Source organism: Rhyacophila brunnea, unplaced genomic scaffold (genome assembly GCF_057557595.1).
Source record: "Rhyacophila brunnea isolate RB1 unplaced genomic scaffold, BYU_Rbru_1.0 scaffold_17, whole genome shotgun sequence".
NCBI lineage: Eukaryota > Metazoa > Arthropoda > Insecta > Trichoptera > Rhyacophilidae > Rhyacophila > Rhyacophila brunnea.
The window spans coordinates 22581400-22600568 of NW_028232827.1; the positions used below are offsets into that span (position 1 = coordinate 22581400).

General features: G+C 30.8%; 1 protein-coding gene across 2 annotated transcripts in view; it reads right to left on the bottom strand.

Moving 5' to 3' along the window:
* Nucleotides 1-19169, bottom strand: part of LOC147073837 (uncharacterized) — a 776846-nt gene that overhangs the window by 59266 nt on the left and 698411 nt on the right. The window contains exons 3-4 of one of the 2 annotated variants that reach the window (XM_085944738.1): nucleotides 17702-17828; nucleotides 10346-10515 (exon numbers count right to left, since the gene is read on the bottom strand). In XM_085944738.1, coding sequence (XP_085800864.1) covers nucleotides 17719-17828 — 110 coding nt within the window. In that variant the 3' untranslated portion in view covers nucleotides 10346-10515; nucleotides 17702-17718. Of the gene's footprint in view, nucleotides 1-10345; nucleotides 10516-17701; nucleotides 17829-19169 lie in introns of those variants that run through there. The other variant, XM_085944737.1, reaches the window with a different exon arrangement.

A 19169-nucleotide genomic window follows, 5' to 3' on the forward strand; every position in this document is an offset into this window, starting at 1 on the left:
TGTTACATTTACAAAGTGTCATATACCTATCAATTAGTAATTATATATACCTATATCAAGCGACTTGACTAGGAGAATAGTGGAATCACATTGTCAGCGAATATCTCAATCACCTATGCTTTGTAGACGACATTGTTGACTATTATGAAAGACCGTGAAAATTTTCAAAAACAATTGAAAAATAGGTTTAAAGATTAATGCCTCGAAGACGAAGGTGATGTGAAGTTTGTTTGCTGAATAAAAGCGAATTATCCCAACGGCACAAAAATTGAGCAAATCAATTATCAACCAACAGCATTGTAACCAACAATAATGGTCCAAGTTGACTGTTCAACGAAAAAACATTTTACTGTAGTTTCCGGACAGTTTGATCTAGAAAAAAATACCCTAGGATTTTTTTTTTCATGGCAACACTATCGTTGAAAGTGTGACAGTTAGTGGAATAAAGTTGTAAGATGGCGGACTGTGGTGATATTGTGATGAGTTTTGGTGGTTCAAAACTTATAAATAAAGGGAAAAACAGGAACATAAATTTATGGAAGAGTGGTGGGATGTGAAGAACAAGATTATTAAGATTTAGGAGCAAAAAAACCTAAAAACCACATTGTTCAATATTTATAACGTTTATTTCAATGATATTAATAAGAAATGATACAACACAAACTACAAAACTCTTTAACACTCTTTTTTCCGGGAATAATTTGAATAACTGATTCAATTTATGTGCAGCAGTCTTTTGAATTTTTCGTAATCATATCGATAGAAGGTTTAGAAAAGTTACAATGCATCCATCGCGTTCTTTCGTCTTAACCTAAATGTCTTATTTGTATTTTGTGAATAATCATTTTTTAACTGTCCAAAGCGAGACAACCTTTTGCTTAATAATCGGGACGTCCCGCAAAAATCGGGATGTCTGGTAACTCTGGTTAGAGGAGAAGGTACGAAATATGGATGTAGATAAAATTAATTATTTTGGATGATAATAATGAAGAATATCATGATACTAAACCCTTTTAAATAAAAATAATGTTTACAGTAGAAAATAGCAAGGAAAGAGAGTTTGAGAGCTATACTGTAGTTAGACGACCAGTAAAGTTAGTAAATGTGAACACGATTGACCGATAAATAGTTTATTGAGTTTATACGAGATATTAGAGTAGAAAAGAATGAAAAATCGAACCAGGTACGTATGACAAATTTTCAGCAAATATTTCTAAGCTTTTAGAAAGTTGTAAATAAGTACTTAATGGTAATCGTTTTTGCAGAGAGGCTGAAGTAATATTTTATAATAAACAATTTCTTTTATTCAACGAATAATCAATGAAAATTGTCGTAATTAGATAGGAGGCTCATAGCAAAATTGGTTAATGCACAGTTGGCGCGATACCAGTGGTTATACGAATTCAAATCCCGTCGAGCATCGTAATTTTTTCAAATATGATTTTTTCTAGTGGGTATAATATATCTGATGTGATTTCAAGTTATGTTTGTTAAATATATAGAATGTTACATTCTCAAAATCTTGTGAATTATTAATTGAATTAAAGAATGGTTTATAAAAAATTGTTAGCAATTTCAAGTAGACGTTATAACTAAAATGTTTGGCGAGAGCCTGGCGTCGGTTAGTAATTAAGGTAATTAATATTCCTTGATTTAATTCACAAAACACGATAGTCAATAAATAACGCATTTCATGTACGACCTACCAGTTTAAATTGTCGTAATTAGATAGGAGGCTCGTAGCATAATTGGTTAATGCACACTTGGCGCGATCCCAGTGGTTATACGGGTTAAAATCACGTTGAGCATCGTATTTTTTGTCAAATATGATTTTTTCTAGTAGGTATATATCGAGGGTATACTGACAGAAAGCATTATCTCATTAAAACAAGTTCTGAGATAATCGCAAAAAGGACTTTAATTTTTTTTTCAAAGCGTTCTCTCACATGGATTGTTTTATGATTTAAAAACATTTTTTCTACATTATAAAAACTTACCTTTATGGCAAACACAATAAACGACATGTTACAAGTCCTGTATTTTGTTTACGCAGAACGCATTAGGTCATTATCATGCTTTCTATCAGAATAAAAAATAACAATATGATTTAATAATGTTTCTATTTTCTCACCATTATATTCTATGCCTTTGTGCGTTCTACCAGGACGTAGAGCGTAAAATTGTATACATTTTGGCAGTTAAAACAGAAAAACAGCAAAAGCTGAAATAATGCGTTCTGTCAGTATACCCTCGATATCTGAGGTGTTTTCAAGTTGTGTATGTTTAATATTTTGTTCAAAGAGATGTTTTATTTTTAGTCATTGTATGTTACCCATATCAAAATACGTAGAATGTCTCTAGGTGGATTTAAATCTAAGTGTGCTACGAGTATCTCCTAAGAAAAAACTTACTTAATTAAAAATATACTTAATTTAAATCTTAAAATAAACGACTTTGATATTTATTGCTTTGAGAGCAGAAGTTTTCGAAATTTAGTTTTTACACTTTCCGGCTCGTATCTATCTTATAAAAGTATATTAAAAAAGATAAGTCCTGCCAGGGGCGAATTGGGCTTCCGGTAGATCGAGTAATCTGAAATATAGTTTTTTTATAAACATTTTTATTGAAAATTGTGAAGCATATAGGTATAGTATGACGTATCAATCAAAAAATACATTACCTATCACAGAATTTTTAAATTATTTAATTTGATACTTATTATTAATACATATTTTGGCAAAGAAGAACTCTCAAATGGCAATAGATTCAACGGCACTTCAAAGGCACACCTGACCAGACCTGAATCCTCTAAAAGACTTTCTGCCATACACCAAACTGATGAGGCTTTATCGGTGCCACTAGTAATAAATTACTATATAATTTCTGTCTTCTTGCCTACAGCCTGCTACCATATGAGTGAATGAATGCTTCGATGCCTTCCAAAACGTTCAATATTTGACATTTTTTTTATGTATTTAAAAAAACAAAACATTGTGGACGGGAACATTGTGGAAACATTCAGGACGTTCACAGCATGAAATTTACATAACAAATGTTACTTTCATAAGAGAGAAGAAGAAGAAGAAGAAGAATAGTAATAATGACAATAATAATAATAAAAAAAAAGTAACAATTTTTTACAATAAAATAAAGATTCAAAACAAAAGTACATTATTGAAAATGTCTATGTCTTTAGGGAGCGCGTTTACTATTCTTGCACCCCTAGCTCATTTCGTTCGTTCATATAGTTCATTTGGTGTTCATGTTTTAATGTATTTAATTAATAGTTTATAAACACATACGTACATACCTACACGAATAATTTAATTTTGGGTCGATCGACTAAAAACTTTCTTGGACCGGTCAGACTAATCCGCCCCTGCTAATACCAGGTTGATTGTAAAGTTCTGCAATTTGCATAATTTTAGAATTAAATAAAGAATAAAACTTTCAAGTAAGGTAAGTTCTTTTACACACCAAAACAGGCACGGAATATCAATAAATTAGTGTTACATGTAAAATAGACCTAGATATTTATTAGTATTTTTTTTATTAAAATTATTTTCGCAATGACCGAACGAATATAATATTCGCAGAAGCTTGACAAAAGGATATAATATCAGATATTCAATAAAATTATTTAAACTACCACAGTGAATATCCTTATTTGAATGTTATACCAATAATGTTGAACGATATAAAGCTCGACACATTGTCATGGAAATTACGAAAAGCTTTCCAAGAAAACCTCGCAGCGAGGAAAAATCCTGGAAGGCTTTCGTTAAAAAGAGGAATGCACATCGATGAAAGAGGACGTCATATTGGGATTATGAGCACTGCAATATTTCCAACATATTAAAGCAGGAGAGACATTCGCAACCTTTTACCTCCTGATAATAATAAAATTATGCCAAAGAACTAAACGTATACCCGTGACAAAATAATTTGAAGAGTTTTCACAATCACTTATCATAAGTAATGTTTCTATTAAGTGAATGAGTATAAAATTTGGTAATTAATTTTGCCTAATACTCTGATAATTTTCTTTCGTATTGAGGCGGTTAATTGTTACAATAAGTTGACCGTCTGAATTGTCAAAAGGTGCTATATTTTATCAGCCCCTATCTTGGCTGTGTTAACATTTAGAGCGATATACTTCAACACATAGACATGATAAACTACCGTCGACATCCGCCTTGTGTATAGAATAGACGCACAAGAACGACTCAAGATTAAAACCCCAAGTACTAGGTGGTTATGGAAACCAAATAAAGTAAAGAAAAAATAATTTAAAACAGGTTATTAAAATATATTGTATGATTTGTGCGAATAGAAGAGCTTCTAAGCCCTAACGTATTAACATTAGTAAATCATTCGGTTCTTGTCTGTTTAGAGGTAGCCAGCGGCAAACAAATTTTGACTATAGCCGGTATAATACTGGATTATTTTTGTTAGGTTAGGTTATCATTCTTTAATTCACGAATTTTTTTCGCAAGCAACTGTTCCCGCCTGGTTTCCAGTAAACAGAATTGTACCAAGCATTCAATTAATATCCATATTAGATAGAAGCGAATTACGAAATTTGACCCGCTTTATAGTGATATTTAATTGTAAATTGCATACTAAATTTATAAAAACAATGAATGTTCAAATGTTGTCTATTACTGTAGCAAGCGAACGCGTAAAAGCTGCGTTTTCTTTACAGGATAAACTTGTTAGAGGGGTTTCCGCCGTTTTCAAAGAATGGATGTTTACAGCTTCTATAAGAAAATATTTAATGCTTACTTTGTAACATATTAAAACGATATGTTTGATTTTATGTTATGAATTATTCAACAACGCATATATTTTATTAAAGATTTCGTGGCTTATGGGAATTTAATAATATAATATATACACTTAAGTATAAAATCCATTACAACGAGAAGTAGTAAGTAACTGTAATAAGTATAAACATTTCTATGAATCAAATAAATAAATGGAGATAATATTCTTATTAACCTTAAATCTTATTGAAAATATAATGTTAGTTTTTTTATAAAGTGTTTCCTCATCCAATATCAGACACGGGCCACAATTGGGGCGATCTTTGAATTGTCAATCTCTAACCTGGAACAGTTTTCTAGAGCAGTGTCAATCACGGAGGTTCGTAAGCCATAAAGTACGTCCATAATCTGCTACGATTACCTTTAATCTATAGGTATGTATTAATACGATATAACTATTATTTTAAAAAAATATCCATGACTTTATACACCTGCAAAGAACGTAGCATTCTTCATTTAAAACACATAACATGTAAATGAATGTAAAGAATCCCCAACTATGTACCTAATAATAATAATATGATACATTTATTTTGCAATTGTATTTTAAATTTTCCTTAATTATACTTCTTCTAAACATATATAATATTGCTACCCGAAAGTAACGGTGATAAAGTGAAGAAAGTCGATTTTTAAATAAGATTGCCGATTTATTGCTGAAAGCTATACATACCTATACAATAAATTACTGAAATATAATAACCCGTTTAAAATAAAATAAAAATGCTGCCTTTATTAAAAAATAGTCATGTAACTTCAACAGTGGGATAATTAAAATAACTCACTGCTAATAAAAAATGTTACCTACATAAAAAGATCTTACCATTATCATAGAATAAAGTTAACGATATGATTTGTATAAAATAAATATTAAATTTCAATTATCTCGAAACTAGTATTTTTGACATATCTCACTGTTGCTTTCAGGTATCGTATTATTACATAAGAAACGAAAGTTTTTTTCAATAGCATCTCTACAAGCAAAAGTCTCCACATATTACTAATAGGTAAAATTCTGGTGAGTGAGTGTTATTTGAATTCGAGTCTTGTACTCGTATCATTACGCTGCCGCCCCAAATACTAACCTTGCAGATATAACCAAATTACTATAATATCTTAAATGTAATGTAAGTATTCAAATCCCGACAGTATTGAAGATTCTCCAAGTTCTGCTATACATTATTGTATGTTATAACATTTGCATGAAAATTCAGTAGTAGCAAACGTACAATACACTTAATACTGTTTTACACTCGGAGTTCGCTATTATTAATAGGTAAAGGTAGTGCACCAAACCGTTTTCTTGTTTCTGTAAGACTGGTTAGTGCATTGATTTACACTAGTTATTCCGAGAAACCAATTTCTTGTTGCAGTACCTATACAAATGCAGATCTCTGTACATTCTATTTTTACTTAGGATATTTATCTTCTCATGCCAAGTCCACATCAAGATACATTTGTTCGTGAACAAATATACAAATGTTTATGAACATCTGTCCTAACACAAATGTTTGCGCATAAACATTTGTTTGAAAGTTTTGAAACTCAAGACATTTCAATATCTGCAAAAATTGCCATACAATTTTATGTAATGTCGACAGTCTACATCGTACAAATTTGCAAGCTTTAATGAAAACAACATTGAGAGAGACCCAGCGTCGCTACTTCCGATGAAACATTAAAAACAGTAATTAATTTATAAAACGGTATTTTTTTTTTTAAATAATGAAGACATTAAATATTTATTAACTGATTTTTTATTGTAACTTGGTTACTTACGTAGCTAAATAAAATTTAAAACACATTATGCCGTGTCCACACTGGCAACAAGTTGCTGGCAACCTAATTAATTTTTACGATAATCATCATAATTATCGTAAAATCTAACGAGGTTGCCAGCAACTTGTTGCCAGTGTGGACCCAGCTTTAGAATCACTTTATTTATGTATGTATTAGAATTAGTATTTAGAAGAGTATTGTGGTATCACAGCGTTTGGCACATGCGTCGTAATACATAAATACGAGTTATAAAAATGACTTAATTACTAATAACAACCAATATAACAAGAAAGTAGAAGATAAAGTAAGTTCTTATGTAATTATTAAAGTAAAATGATTATAAATTTAACCTATTTAAAACGTCCACAAACATTATATACTCGTAGTTTAAAAAAATCAACCTGCATGGTGCCTTTAAATATTATGTCAATCGCACGATACACACTATCATAACTAGGGAATCCAATCCCGAGCCAAAATTCTGATCCCGGGATTTTGGGATTAAAATTTGACAATCACAGGATCCCGGGACTGGTCCCGGGATTGGCATTTTTTTCCATTGTTAATATAAATTTTTTATATTAACAAATAACATTGAAAAAATCGGTCAAAAATAAATCTAGTATAATTCATACTATTTTAGACATATATATATTATATATATTTAGCATACGTTCAATCTTGGAAATACATAAGTTAAATGGAGTAAATAATATTGTAAATGTAAAATTATAAATAATAATGTGAATTTAATATGAGATTGCTGTTTCTGATAGTAAAGACTTAATGGGTGGGTTAGCGAGATTTAAAATAGTAAAGCAAATCATGGTGTACTTATGGCCTTTCCGCTTCATAAATCTAATTAGCCAAATATGAAACTGCCGTAAAACGTATAAGATCATGGAGGAATCAATCACTTTGTTAATAGTGCTAAGCATTGTTTTTTTCCAATCTTTCTCATTTTTATTAATTTATGTGAAAAAATAAAATGAATTGGTAACACATGGGTAATAAATCAAACTTCATTTAAACTCAGTTTATTTCTAATGTATTTGTATGTTATTAAAAGTATTTTTTCTGTTGTATTTTAGTTTTTATTTTATTTTCCATAAAAATTGATAAAAAAACTCATAAAAACATAAAAAAAAATATTTGCCCTATTATAATATAATATGGTTAGATTGCACTTAATAGAACGTGTTATATGGAATAACTTCTCGTAATCAAACAAAGATCAGAAAAATATGATACTGTGCATACAATTGCCATTATTTTTTTTTTTTTTTGAAAAAAATCGTTTTAATTAATGTTAAGTCAGATATATACCATATTTTAAGTTAAAATTTTATTTCAGCTGTAAAAAACGTTTTCTCCGGAAGTGAATAAAAAAACGCAAATTAGGCGCCCAGTTTATAAAGCATCTTATTTTCAATGTAGCCGTTTTACGTAAGAAAATTTCGCCAGATAGCCTCTGTTTACATAAAACACGAGCGGAAAAAATAAAGGTTTATCATTTTTTTCCTTTCGGAAAGGCATAAAAACAGCAACAACGCAAAACAAATTTAATAAAGGGGGCGCCATTTTCATTTTTCATCGCGCAATGTATCGCCAGACTGCCGTACCTCCATTTAGCGCGGGAAATCACTGCCAGACCTTCTGAGGAACTGAACGATACTTCGGGGAACAATATCTCACGTTGTATGGGAGCTATAAAACCAGAGCCGCATTCAGAAAGTCTGCCACCCGTGGGTGATATTAAAACTATCATATATAGTGACGCATAAATTTTATCGATGTAGCTAAATTGAGAACATAAAATAAATAAAAACGAATATTAATCACACTGAAGACGCTACACATATCATAGTATAATATATGAATGATAAAGAAGATACATCGGATACCCAGAAAGGAAGAGGTACGACCAAGAGTTTGCTAGAAAGATATATGGGGAGAGCGACTAGACACATTTAATGTATTGGTAGCATAAAATCTAAAAAGTCACAGCTCAATGTTCGCATTAAACTATAGTATTCCATTGAATTTGACGGTTTCAATAAAATCTATTTAAAAACTCTGTAGTGGAAAGACTGTATGACAAAAAAAAATATTGGTTTTATTTATAAGTAAACTGTTATTGTATCTTCTTCTTCTTCGGCTATATCCGTCTCTTAATTGAAGCATATGATCCCCACGAGGTGCCTCCAAGAATCCACTTTGCTCACCAGTCTACTTGCATCGTTCCAGGTCAAACCAGCATCCCGTAGCTCCGCCGTACACACTCAGTGTTATATACTTATAAAAACATGATCGAATATAATAGTAATAGTTTTACAATATTATAAATTATGGACATATGAATAAAAACTATACCTGTTGTATAAGAACGATTACAGAGAATTGTAAAGTTTTTAATTAAAATTTCATTCACAAAACAAAAATAACATAGTTTGTCACCGAAATGCATTAAAGATTATCTACGTTATTCATTGGATTAGCTTGAATGAGTTGGAAAATGTCTGGATTCGCGCCTGTCTAAAAGTGATACCAAACAATGGGCTCGCGTTCCATTTTCTGATTTATGGCCGGATTCATTAGGGTTCTGCTACACGGGACGTCAGGAATGAGAGAAATTTGCATATTTTAATTACTGTATCGCGACGCGCTTCGTATCTTTATAGCAAAAAATATTGTACGACCGTTTACGTCAAAAAGATATACCCACTTAATTATTTTAGTCTATTATTTTACGTAAACATAAAACTTTGTGATATCTCTGCCTAGGGAATATTATTTCTACTATGAATAAAAATTTGCCAAGAAAAAAAATAATATTAAATATACTTAATATATCTATAGTAGATACCAATAACATTAACCATCATCACCACGAGTGGGTATATCAATTTGTGGTGGATCCAAGAATTCTCTGCACGTACCCAATTCACCGCTCTTCAATTCAGAGTTAGAGTAAAATATGCTTCATAACTTTGCACTCCTGCTCTAGGTTGAAAATGATGTAAACATATTTTTTCTGTCTATATATTTTTATTACTACATATATTAATACAAGTAATTATCATTAATTTTATGCGAGGTAATAAGGCAAAGAGGCGTATCAGTATAGTAAAGAGTGCAAAAAAGTGCAAAGTTATAAAACGTAAAATGTTCTACAAGTAATTTCAACAAAAAAAAAAAATTGGCCGAAACCATGATGCCGATATTCACAAATGGCAGAAAAATATTAATTCAGGAAAAATAAAATTTTATAAAAATTCTGAATATCTTTGGTAGGTTACACTTTTATATGATATTTAATATTAAAAGTCTAATTTAATTCATTTCTAATTACTTACAAAAAAAAATAAGAAAGTACCAATTACTTATTAAAGAACTTTACAATTCGTACAAATGACCGTTTTTGAAAGGAGCTGATTAACGATAATGTCAATAATTTTCTTCTATTTGTGAATCGCCGTGACGGTGTTATCCTATTCTTTTTCGTACATAACACGGTACGCCAATTGGGTACCCCACATGAATGGTCGATATTAGCTAAATTTTTGCTCGATAGTAATAAAAATGTAGCTTATGCCTTCTCCTATATCACATTGGGTTGCAGGACATTTTACACTTTTTGCAGGTGTATAGTCGATCATAGGTTACACATCACCAAAATAACAGTCTTCTTATCTCAATTAACTAAACTCAGTAAAAATTAAATAATTAGGACAAAGATTCAGTTGCAAAATTCTTTAATAAACAATTATTATGTCATGTATTTAGATCGAGATTCAACTTTCACTGTCAGAATGTTTAGCTTTAATTGATATAACTGGATCGTTCTGACGGTAGGTTTACGGCAATGGCAAAGGGTGCCTGTTTAGGGTTGGTAGGCTGTGCTACATAACTGAAAAAGAAATTCTAGGTCAGCCAGGTTACTCATCTTCAGTATTATACTTAGACTATAGATACATTATACCTTTTTTATAATAGATACTACACGAAAAAACAAACAACATGCAGTAAAATAGATATTTAAAAAAATATGTCCAACTGCGATTCCAGTCCAGTGCACCTAAATGAATGTATATTTAATAAAAAAAAAATACAATACTGTATACACCGGGGGGGGGCTTACATACCTACAGCCTTAGATCAAGTTTGACATTGTATACGTGTGTAGTCGTATGTATGTGTTGTATGCGTGAAATATTTTAAATTGTTTGGAGCCTTTTTTATTGTATTGTGCTACAGCTGGCAGTGGCGAAGGCTGGAGGTAGGCTGTTAAGATCCGCCATAAATAGTGCACATTAAACTTAGTCAGTCATATGTATTTGTTCTCATTGAAACAAGACTACAATTTACCGATGGTGTTAGTGAGTTTTTAAAATTCAGTCAAACGCTGCGAAACCAAGCCATTATAAATAATAGTCAAAAAATACTCGTCTATCTAAAAATATATCCAATTAAATCATACGTAACTTTGGATATTTATAGATAGAATAATATTTTTTTATCTATTACAGTTTGGTTTATGTAGGGCTTAATGAATTTAAAAAAATGAACCAACAATATGCGTTATATGTATTCTTAATCCAACGAAAACAAATAAATATGAATGAAAAAGTGTGCACAATTTTGTCTTATCGCCCAAAATATACCAAAACTATTATGGCTTGGTTTAGGCAGTGTTTAATTGATTTTTAAAAAACTAACCACCACTATCTGTAAATTGTAGTCTTGTTCAATAAAAACAAATAAGTATGACTAACAAAATTTAATGTGCATTATTAATGGCGTGTCTTAACAGCCTACCTCCACCCTTCGCCACTGATGGCTGGTAACATATTAGTGCTATATACGTGTTCCGTCTGTATAGTTATGTAAGCGTCAAATATATAAACAATAAACATACCTAAAGACGAATGTTGTTGGTAAGTAATATTATTTATTTAGAATAAAAAATAATGAAGTTATTACTATTATATAATAATATGTTAATGGGCAATAAAAATATTGTTTTTATTGTGAAGGTAAGATTTAAATAATCGTGTACTATGAAGTCTTCGCCACTGGTATAGGTATAGATAAAAATACTTGTCAGTATCACTAACTTAGAATGAATAAAAACGTTATTGCAAAAAAATACAATGTGAAATTTATATGCCAGACCATAAGTTAGCGACTTAAAATGCACTGAATATTTATAAATGTGTTTCATAAGCCGCTATGATGCCCTATGTATATTTCTAATGATCGTTCCTTGTTGCCTCTAGTATGAAAAAGTGATGGCTTAGTAAAACGGTCTAGGGAAATGCAAATGAACACTCTTAATACATTTTCCAAAGGCTTTTGCATTCGTTACTTAATGGAGTCTTCTCTTTCAGATTAATATGGAGAGTTTTATTTTAAAATATTCATAAAGTTAAACAAAAAAAAAATGCTCCGTAAAATATTTTTTTTTGCGAAATGATGGAACGTTAGTCATTAATTTTAAACTGATTTATGGCGAAAATTTTACAAAAAGGTGTGTCAGTTATGTTTAAGCTTAGTGATTATTTTTTTTCGGATACCAGACAAAGTAATGAAAATCTGGTAACATTACTGAATTTCACCGATAAAATATTTTTAGGTAAGTAACCAAAAAAATAGAGAAAAGTTTTAATAATAATTATTATTATGAAACATATTATAATATAATAGTACATTGATAATATCAATATAAATCGATACATAGCCTTATAATAATTTAATATAAATTACATTTATTATATTGGTGAAAATTAAGTCGAGTAGGTACCTACATCATGTACAATAATATAGAGAAGTTGAAAATCTCAGAAAATATTTATTATAACTACCTAATCATTATTTTAACAGATTGTGATGAAGAAAAATAACGAAATGAAAATTTGCTGATACGGTTAATAGATTTATGTCTAAGTTAATTTTTTTGAACATTAATAAGTTAATAACGGCTTTATTTCAATGCGTATGTGATGTTTTAGTTAAAAAGGATGATTAAGTTGAGGCAAGCTTAAATAGAAGCTCTTTTAATTTGACAAACCGATACTCAAAATCTCCATTTGATTCATAATTATTTTGCACCAATATCATAAAGCTCATCTACGTGTTATTGTGACCTTAGAAATCCACAAGTGATTACCGAATGTATCGACCATTTAGCAGTTAATGGTTATATCTATTAGATTATTAAAAGAAACATTGGATGCTCCAAATGAATGCACCAATGCACGAGTGCTACGGGTCTTCCACTGACACAGATCTTGCGTGTCGTAGAATACCGAGAGGAATATAACCAACTCTTTCAAGTAAAATTATCCGGGTTATGATCTTCAGTCACGAGGTCTTGAAGAAGATGAAAAAGAAATATTCAATTTGCGTTAATTAGTTGTTTTTTTTTCATTTCTGAAAGGAGTTCGGACCCGACCCCTCCCCACACCCTTTTGTGCGCGCTTGATGGTTACTATCAAGAAAACATAAAAGGGTAATTTAAAAATGTATTAATCATGAATAAATGGGTATCTCTTTCAAGCATCAACACAGACACAAAATATTTTAGTTCTTTATAACAAGCGTAATTATTACATTGATATACGCACTATATTTATTAGTTTAAAGTCTTGAAAAAAAAATACTAGTTTTGTTATTTTCATATTGTGGCGTATCGCCAAAAATGTTGGGAAGCACTGTACTAGAGAATGTTTACTACAACGAATTTGATCATTGCATATATAATACATAATATATAAACTTATATTATAGCACTGGAATAATTATAGAATGGCACCATGGGTGCGATAAAACCAATAATTTGCAGTTGTATTCGTATTGTATGCAAGCATTGTAGAAAATAATACCAACACATACAAATCGCCCATGGTGCCACTGTAGAATGAATCCAGCATACTAAAAGTAATACGTAAACAAGATCAATGTTTGAAATCAAATCACACTCAGCGAAATCAGGCATGCAAATGTTCCAAGATAGCATTAAGTTATTAATATTCAAACAGCGAAAAAAAAGAATCAAAACCGAAACCTTTCCCGACATCTCTCGGTGGAAATAAATCCCGGACAATCCCATTATTATCCGACAACACAGTTTTTGTGTATTCAAAATATTTTGCGAAAACAACGAATATGTTACGGAAACACACAGCGTTCGACAAACAAGCGAAACGTACGGGCGGGGAATAACGAAAACCGCTTTCCACGGATTCTTGAAGTTCCATTTTTAAATAACCGCGAAATATAATTCGATTTATTGTACACTCTAGAATTCAAAAACATAATAATATATAAAAATGGCATTAGCAATTTATTAATAATATTCAATTTGTAAATAAATTTAATACTGCATTTTTCCAAAATAAATGCTTCCAGAAAAACCCATCCGAAGAAGTGTGAGTATAATAAAAATATATTAATTATTTATAAATGTGTGCACGATCCGGAGCTAGGAGCTAGGAATTCGGCCTTCGGGATTTCGGCTTTTGGGATTTAGGCTTTTGGGATTTAGGCTTTCGGGATTTCGGCCTTCGGGATGTCGTCCGGCACCCAATATTTTTTTATGGTTTGTTCAAAGTATTTTTTTGTATTAATTTTCCAAAACTTATAAAAGAGTTATCTGATTGATATATATATATATATTTTAGACCATGTCCGATCCTAATAGGATCATATGGGCCTCCACAGAGTAGAGGTTTGTATTAGCAGATTTTGTTTTTACGAGAAACGGATGTCAGCCACTTGCTCAACCTATTAAGTACATACCCTGACAGAAATTGAAAAACAATATGTATACTTGCCAGACCCAGGATTCGAACCTGGGACCTACGGCATGATAGTCCAACGCTTAAGCCGCGCGGCCACCGTGGGCGTGAGCCTGTTTGATATGGTGGCATATAAATTTAAGCATCAATACATGGGCATAGTTTAAACTTGAAATTGTTACTGAATTTCTATGTGAAATATCTCGAAGATAAGTTATGATTTTTTTGGCATACTAAAAATAAAGACACTAACTGATGGACATAGTTTACCATAATTCTAACACGTGAAATTGCTAGACCCGGGATTTGAACCCTTGATAGACACTCATGGCAGGTTTAATTATTAAAACATATTATACTATGTCACATAGTCAATTTATTGATTTTATCATTTTCCCATGTTTATTTTTAATTCACAAAGACTTTAATCCGATCCAACTGACAATTAATATAACATTTTGAATAAATTAACCACAGATCTACAAACTGCGGTTCGCAATACACGGTAAAGAAATGCTGACATCCGGTGAGCGTCGAAATCTTTCGATGCATGTTTTTCGCACACCGGAAGCAGCTATGATGAAAACTTATGACTTAAAACACTCCGAGAACGCGCTAAGTGCGTCGTATATCGCCCCCTTGGAGTGTTTACTGCCGACGTTTTTCCATTCGCTATTTTTTTTATTCGCCTATTGAAATACGATTTGGCAGAGCGGAGAGAGAAAGATTGCTCGCCTCATTTCGCCCGAAGGTGCGTAAAAACCCTTAATAAACGTTTTAGATACTTCAAGATATATGTAGGTACGTAAGGTGATTGTGTGAAAATTATATGAGGCATTTAGTCGGAAAATAAAACAATTTTCATGTAGTTTTATTAAAATATGTTAATCTGTTAGACGGTCTCAATTGTTATTAGCAATATTTCAGTTGGAAATTTCGTTTACTTTTGACCAGGACTAGATTTGCGCTTAAAGTGGGCCCTGTTCTTCTACCTACATATTTGGAGACACACAAAAAAGATCGCATTAAAATTTGGTATTGAGATTTTTGAGATTATTGTTGTTTGATTTAATAAAACGCATTTTTTTTGTAGTACTTATTCCACTTTAATTATTTAAATTATTTAATTATTAAATTTATTAAAGTGGAATGAGTATTACAAAAAAGCATTTTATTAAATCAAACAATACAATGAGTTCCACCATGAATTGACGGTTAACACAATAAAATAAATTAATACTATTAACTATTTTTTTATTCTAACAAATAATTCACAAGATTTAAAATTGTAACATTATTTTTATTGAATATACATAATTTGAAAACACTTCTAAGAAATACATAACCAATAAAAATTAATTCTATTGGTTACAAGAATATATTACTAGATATTATTGCTTCATGTATTATTTAAAATTTTCAGGCTTTATTTACATCATGTAAACTTGTAATAATAACAGTATAACATTTAAATTACCTAAGAGCCCTATGCACAATCGTCTGTCATAATTACATCAAAATTACAACAAAACACTATCCAGAAAGCCTTTCATAGTTATGATCGAGTTGTCTATGGTCCACCAAATCTGCAATAGCTTCGTTCTGTTTTTCTATTGAAAATATTACCATATATAAAAATTCTCTTTTTCATAATTTAGGTAAATTATTTTGTAATTGTTAAACGATGACAAAAATATGAAAAATATACAAAATAAATTCAATAACTATAAATACACAATTAATATTTAATAAAAATGATTAAATGTCTCCGCAATTAGTGAATAATATAAGTTATTTTTTGACCATGTTTTTCCCGATACGGTAACACTTGCCGTTGAAATGTCAGATTTTGTCATTTACAATTATTACAAATATATGCCATGATGTGAATAATTATATAGAGTGATTAAAACTAATATTACCATGTTGGTGTGTAGGTAACTAAGTACTTATATATTTCAACTACCTATCTATTGGTTTAATATTACATAAATATCTAAATCTGAATAAGAAAAGTTAATTCATAATTCATTGACACTGGCATTTCAATTCGATAATCGGTTTTACTAAATTAAGACATGTACAGAATCAAGAAAGTAAAGGAAAATATGTCACGGATATTTAATAGTTGTTCAATACCCATATTGAGATCAATTGTTAAATGAATTTGAGTGTATTGGCCGTTTTAAAGACACGTCAATTTATTTTGACAGCAGCTGTCAGTGGTAAATGGCAATACGAAAGGGGGGCAAGGGGGCGAGTTCATAACAAAAGTAGTCTACGGTTAAGGATTCCTTATCTCTATAATCTATAGTTAACAGATGGATTTCGGCTACTTACAATTTTTACTGTTATTTTATGGTAAGTACGAATTGAGCATCGCGCTCTAAGAGATACATACATATAATATATTCATTTTTTAAACACTACAATAGGCCATAAGGCCTAATGTCAGTAGTGTAGGTAAGCGGTTATGTAAGTAGTAGAAATGAAAAAACCAAACACCTAGGCATTGAGAAAATCACATACCTACATATTATCATGTAAATATATTGTGACCTCACCGGGATCGAACCCGAAGCCCCCGGATGAAAGGTCAGCGCCTTACGCACTGGACTATGAGGGCTACAAAACTGTTCTGCAAAAAAAATATTTCGTGACAATGTGGACAGGTTTTTAAGATGATTTGAATTTAATTTTAAATGACAATATTATGTAGGTATAGCCATTGTTGATGGAATTAAAAAATACTTCACGTAGTTATTAAGGAATATCTATTTTTGGGAAAGAGCTTATTGGTAAGAGCGTTCGCCTGGAAAACAAAATACGTGTATTCAAATACCCCTCGGGATGTTTTATATAGAAAAAATAGTCTTTATATATCTATATAATATAGAAAAAATGTTTTGACAATGTTAAAATATAATGATTTTTGAGTGGTAAAGACTCTCATTATAATATTGAAGCATTAAAAAATAGCTAATTTACAAGTCAAATATACATAATATACATATTATATAATATAATGATACGCACACAAAAAATGGTTTATACCTACTATATAATTGGGACGGTACTTAAAATTGTATAACATTATATAGGTACACATATCATAAAAGCTCATTTTTTAATGCACTAATTTAGTGGTATAAATCCAAATACGATAATATTTGTAGGATTCATACTACTTGTTGTATGATATAATAGTATAATATTGTTTTTATTGCGTTCTTTGTTAGTATCCAAAAGCACCCCAAACCAGACGAAGCCACGGCATTGATTTCTTATACTGCTTACCTTAATAAGAAGAGTGTTTAGCACCGTTGGTTAACGCAGGACCTGCAGATTTCGACGCGTGGCGAGGGGGGATCTCGCTTCGACTCCTGGTTATTCTTTCTTCGAAACGTATACCTAATTAGAAGACCTGAAACCCAGAAAAGAGGTGCGCCCATTGTTTCAGTCCGAAGATCCACATTTTATGTTTAGTTTTAGTAGTTAACTATTTTACTAGAGTATTAATCAGGTAATATTAGTTGTCGTTACAAAGTCATTCATAATTTCCGATTGTATATAGTTCTAGTTATTGGTTAGGTATAATACTTCGAATTAGTAGCGAAGGGTGGAGGTAGACTGTTAAGATCCGCCATAAATAGTGCTCATTACGTATTTGTTTTTATTGTACCAAGACTACAATTTACAGATGGTATTGGCTAGTTTTTAAAAATCAATTAAACCCTGCCTAAACCAAACCATAATAGTATTGGTATAATTTGGGGGATACGACAAAATTTTGCACACTTTTTCATTCATACTTATTTGTTTTCATTACATTAAGAAGTCCTGCCTAAACCAAACTATATTCAATAAAAAATATTATTCTATCTATAAAATATTCAAAGTTATGTATGATTTAATTGCATAATTTTAGATACTTTATAGATAGACAAGTATTTTTTGATTATTATCTATTATGGCTTAGTTTCGCTGGGTTTTATTGAATTTTAAAAACTAATCAATACCATCTGTAAATTGTAGTCAATGTAAATCAATGAAAACAAATATGTATGACTGACAAATTTTAGTGTGCACTATTTACGGGGGATCTTAACAGCCTATCTTCCACCCTTCGCGATTACTTTGAATGCAATGTAAAACATCGTTTGCAGTTTATTTCATAATAAAAAGGCCTCAATTAATACGAACGCAATAATATTCATTTACCGCATTACATTCAAAATACGTTAAGCAATAAAAGGCACTACACTCATTCATTATCATAGAGAGCCTTATTATCGTTAGTGTGATTCGATGATATGTTGTATTTAGAATTTGAAACTTTTCAATCATTGAAGAATTCATTAGATGAACACAAGAGAATTATGCTATAACCATTAAACATAGTGAACGCCGAAAAAAATTCTACATTCAGGCCGCGGCAAGAAACTGGAGAATATCGATCGTAGCACTAGTTATTGTTAATACTTCGAATGAAATAATATGGTAGGTACACTGTGGAAAAAAAGATGACTGGTTCATATTGAAAAAAAGTAATACGTAAATTAATATGAACACAAGTTAAGCAATCACTACCACTACCATCACAACTCTCATTTAGTGACACGGCTTGACTATAGTGTACTTGATGAACTGCAAACAGCAAACGAAACTTACAAAAAAACAGGAATGTATTATCGCTAATAAAGCTGTCTTTTATGGTAGATATTGACTTTTTTATATACCTAAAAAATGTGATACATTGTTGCAA